This window comes from Haemaphysalis longicornis, unplaced genomic scaffold (assembly GCF_048455015.1).
Source record: "Haemaphysalis longicornis isolate Haplotype H1 unplaced genomic scaffold, Haemaphysalis longicornis Haplotype H1 scaffold_1, whole genome shotgun sequence".
NCBI lineage: Eukaryota > Metazoa > Arthropoda > Arachnida > Ixodida > Ixodidae > Haemaphysalis > Haemaphysalis longicornis.
The window spans coordinates 189,618,576-189,623,246 of NW_027526203.1; the positions used below are offsets into that span (position 1 = coordinate 189,618,576).

The following is a 4,671-nucleotide window of genomic DNA, read 5'->3' on the forward strand; positions in this document are numbered from 1 at the left end:
AGCCATTTTGAAAGCAAGGGGCCTCCCAGCAGGTCCGCAGCGCCCCGCAAGCGCCCCGGAGCATACGCTCCCAGCCGTTGCGTGCGTAGCACCGCATCGCCGGGGCGTTTGCGTAGCGTACTGCGCATGCGCAGTCGCGAGCCGCCCCGCCGGGGCGTACGCTCGTCCGGAGCGCGCGCCCAACTAAATCTGTCTATTAGTTGGGCGCGCGCTCCGGACGAGCGTACGCCCCGGCGGGGCGGCTCGCGACTGCGCATGCGCAGTACGCTACGTAAACGCCCCGGCGATGCGGTGCTACGCACGCAACGGCTGGGAGCAACGTTATTAGATCCTGCCAGTTCTCAAACTCGCACGGCGGCCGCCGTCGATGCGTGGCCCCGTTTCGTTTCCGCTCACCAGATGGCGCGGCGGCCACGGTTAGCCCGATGCTGCGCGGCTGAAAGCGCTGGCGGAGTGCGAAGTCAACGGCGTTCGTCGCCGTGAAATCCTCATTCAATGCGCCTTAAATTTTTACTGCCGTTAGAAACCTCTTAGGACAATATGAGGAGGCTTATATAATTAAATGAACGCATGAAAGTACAAAGCAATAGCGGCGGAGCTGCCCGCAAGCTTCGGCAACGCAACGTAACGGCCGCTGTCCGCGTCAGCGTTACGTTGGTTTGCGTATGCTCGTTACTGAAAAGCAAATCTGAGCACAGAAAAGGAACTTTTATTCTCAGTGCCTCGAAAAGCGTTTATTCCGAGGCCCAAGGGACGAGCACACAATTCAAATGTTGTAACGGCTTCACAATAGGCGAGCTTTCTTCGTGGCGATGGCGACTTTCTCGCGGGTTTGAAGGCGTCGGTTGACATCCCTGGCATAAAAATGCATTCGCGTGACAATGAAAAAATATAACACCTCGCATGTAAACGTGGGCTTGTGCTGGTCACAACCCAGCGTCGTCAGATCGCACTCATCCAGCTCGTCCAGCACTTTCCAAAACAAGTCTGCACAGAGACCTTCCTCATCAAGCGAAAGTGAAATAGACTCGTTTACAACTCTCATGAAGTGTAACATCTTGACGCTGGGGTGCCTGAGACTGCCTTCCTTGAAGCTCCGGTATATGGTTAAGTATGCATCAGAACCAATCACAGGAGCTGCTGAACTAATGTCATGCAGACACAACTGGCACTCTTTGCGCTTGCTCATTTTGTGTACAACATACCCAGCTAAGTAATACACAACACTATCGTCTGGTGAACCTCTGAAGTAGCTGTGCTCATCACTCATTTGGTCAGGAGGAATACATGGAAATGATGTCACTTCCAGCAGCCTAGCTTCAATCTCATTGCGCAAACTAGCTCTGTTTGATCTATGAGCTTCTCCAGCGGTCTTCAGTGTGTCTTCCACACTAACAAGCACAGCATTCGGTTCCCCTTGAACACTTCCACGTAGTGCTGTCTTGATGGGCGTGTACAGGCTCAAGAGACGAAAAATCTGTGAGAAATTCACGACTGTAGGGTGGGACTCATCACCTCCGAACGAACGTGCAAGGCCAAAATGCCGCTGAAAGAGAAATCACAAGCGTAAGAGGGATAGTCAATTGGGTCACTACATGCTAAATTAAAAGTGAAATACGTCGTGCTACCTCCAAGGGGTCCTGGTTCAGCTTGGCGGTCAATACGTAAACTGCTTCCTTGCCAAAGAGATAACTGATGATGTCTAGCGTCGACAACAGTGTGACACGTAGGGACGCCGTTGTCTGTTGAGAGGCAAAAAGCTTTGTGCCTTTCTCCACCGCATTTCGCTCAGTCAGATTCAGGACGTCCAGGAACTCCTTTATGATCTGAAAAAAAAAAAATCGTTGAATAAATAATGAAGCCAAGGGATGGTATATGTACTGGTGCGACTAGGCTCTACGAAAAGTGGTTGGGCTGCTTGCCTGTATCTCCTTGGAATTGCGCCTGATTCCCCGGGAAGGAAGCTTCGTGTTCAGTGCGTCGAAGACATCGTTCAGCATTCTAGTAAAGGTCTCAGTGTCCTCTGAATCTTCCAATCCAGTGACTTTTGCCTCCCTATAGACGCGTAATCCAATAGCTGTCCCACGGCTGAAGAGCTATAGAAAAAAACATTGCATCATTTCCACGTATAAGAACACAAAATAAAACATAGCATGCTTTTACAAAAACAAAGTCTACCTGTGTAGCTAGCCTGACGCTCATTTTGCGTAGATTGTCAGGGGCAACATGTGCCTCAGTGAGTTTTGGCACAACTCGTACGTGCTTGTTTTTCTCTGTTTCGTACAGCGTCACGTAATGCTGGAAGTTGATGCGAAGGTTTCCAGCCTGGAAGTAATAAAACCAAACTGTTAAACTGTACCGAACATTCAACGCATGCTTTTTTCTTTACCATTCCGTAGGTGTGTTTCCTCAGGTGATTCCTCACACACTTGACGATGTGTGGCACATCACATAGGAAGTAGATATTCTGAGATGGCTCCCACGGGTGTTCAATAAAGTGGTGAGGTGCGTCCAGTTTTCCTGAAACTCCAAACTGGCTCCACATGGATTTGTTGTTGCCAGCCCCGTCACTGATCACAGCCAGCACTGACGCATTGTTCTTGTGCAGTTCGAGAACAGCACTCATGACAAGTTCCGCCAGGACTTTTCCAGGAGCTGCTCCCCTTGTCGCAAAGCTTGCGACTGGTTGCACCCAGTCTTCGAACAACGGAACAAACATCAGCACCAATGCGTGGTCAGCAAGTTGGTTGGAGCTTGGGGCTGCAACCTCACCGTAATCAACAAAACCATCCATCTTGCATGAGGCCTTGTTGAAGGAGACACCCTGCTTTAACTTCACCTCATCGAGGAGCAAGACTCCCTGCCGTCTGAGGTGGCTTTTGTCCGAGAAGTGGCCTTTGATGCTGCTCAGCGCTACTTCATTAAAACCATACTTGCACGGAATGCCCTTTATAATCTGGCGAAGGCGAGCCTTTGATGGTAGCGGTAGCAGCTGCATGTCAGCGATCAAAGTGTAGGCCTTCGGGCTTGATATGTGCAGTAGTAGGCAGGTCATTAGCCACTCCGCATCATATCGCCGACCATTTTTTGATTTTGCTTTCGCTGCCATGACAGCTGTCTTGAAGGCCAACTGCTGCCTGGAAGGAAGAACCCTAAGAGTGCTGTCAATTGTTGCCTCCGTAACTCCACTCAGCTGCCTCTTCATCAAAACAAGTTCTTCTTTCATTTTTTCTCGCCGTGAGGTTGCACGGATTGCTTTCCGTCGCATCGACTTCAAGCAGACCCTCTGCTTTCTTTTCTTGCAGTCTTTTTGCTTCTTTGTTCGCTGCAGAAAAAGCTTCTCCAAGGTCCGACATTGAGCACATGTCGCATTAAAGCTCAATACAGTGCAGGTGTTGCGTCTCCACGTTTCACCTTCCTTTGTGGCCACCACTGATGAAACGATTTTTGGGTACTTTTCAGCGGGGCATCCCTGGCACAGCTTAAGCTTATCAACGTAATGCATGAAGCATTTTAAGTCATCAAACGACTTTAGTGCAATGCTCGGCTCCCCAGCGTAGACGCTGCGAGGCACAAGTCGACCATTCGCGCAAACAGTCAAATTGAGGTCCTCAGACAGCGCCACGGACGTTTCCACACGGGGAATGTTATTTCTTATGCTGAGCTTGTACAACAGCGCCGTTTGTTGAGCAACGTCAACAGACCAACCGTCAATCTTCTGTTTCTCTTTGGCCAAGCTAGTTATCATGTCAAATAAAGGCTCAGTATTATCCGTCGACACGCTGTTCTCTGTTTCGACGTTGCCATCACTGACTTCTTGAATCGACTGCTCACCTTTCCCTTTACGGCGCTTGCTTTTCGCTGGGGAGAGTCTGCGAGCAGGGGCTTTGCGTTTCCGTGTCGGTTTGGAAAGGTAGCTCGGGCAATTCGGAAACAGCCGAGGCACGGCGTCGTCTTTCAGTGCCCATTTGTCGCGCGGTATCGCTACCACCTCACCGCAAATATTGTGCTCGAAGACTTTCGAGATGTCCTCATCGCGGAAGTGAAGGTCACACACAGAACACGTGCTCGAAAGCTCTCTGTCCAGCCTGGGCACTGCTCGCTGCCATAGTGCAAGGCGTTCAGCGTCTCGGGGTGGCTTGAAAAAATGTCTCTTCTCACTAGCAGATTGAACGGAATCGTACCCGCTTTTACACCCGGGCACGAAACAGCGTGGCATGGTTCATGCAGTTGCCAGCATGGGGCACAAACACAGGCACAAATCTGTAGGTACACAGTAGTACTCGCGCAAGCCAAACACACCGCCGCACAGAAACCGCCGCTCGCTGCCCACGACAGTCATCCGGCCGTGCGGGGTCCGGCGCCTCGTCGGGCTAACTCCGTCGCGAACGCCCCCACGCGGAGCGCAACAGAAAGGCGTCAGGCGGAGCTCCGCAGTTTGAGAACTGGCAAGATCTAGGAACGTTGGCTGGGAGCGTATGCTCCGGGGCGCTTGCGGGGCGCTGCGGACCTGCTGGGAGGCCCCTTGCTTTCAAAATGGCTGCTGCCTCGGCGGTGTCGGCGGCCGGTCGTGGCAGGAGGTTCCCCGACTGAAAACGCGGACCGTCGCGTGTTTTTCTCGTTAGGCGACAACGTTTCAGTTCCAACAGGCATGCAGACCAGAAATGAGCG

General features: G+C 51.8%; 1 protein-coding gene and 1 pseudogene across 2 annotated transcripts; both read right to left on the minus strand.

Moving 5' to 3' along the window:
- Window positions 1–322: 322 nt before the first annotated feature.
- Window positions 323–2,075, minus strand: LOC144140131 (uncharacterized; annotated as a pseudogene). The gene is made up of 2 exons (XR_013316344.1): window positions 1,629–2,075; window positions 323–1,546 (listed from the first exon to the last, which is right to left on the minus strand). The product of XR_013316344.1 is annotated as an uncharacterized LOC144140131 (transcript).
- Window position 2,076: 1 nt separating this feature from the next.
- LOC144156065 (uncharacterized) lies at window positions 2,077–4,462 on the minus strand (the record flags this gene model as incomplete). The annotated part of the gene is made up of 2 exons (XM_077687850.1): window positions 2,390–4,462; window positions 2,077–2,325 (listed from the first exon to the last, which is right to left on the minus strand). Coding segments are annotated over exons 1-2 (2,079 nt in total), but the record flags the coding sequence as incomplete, so codon positions are not given.
- Between the last annotated feature and the right edge of the window lie 209 nt (window positions 4,463–4,671).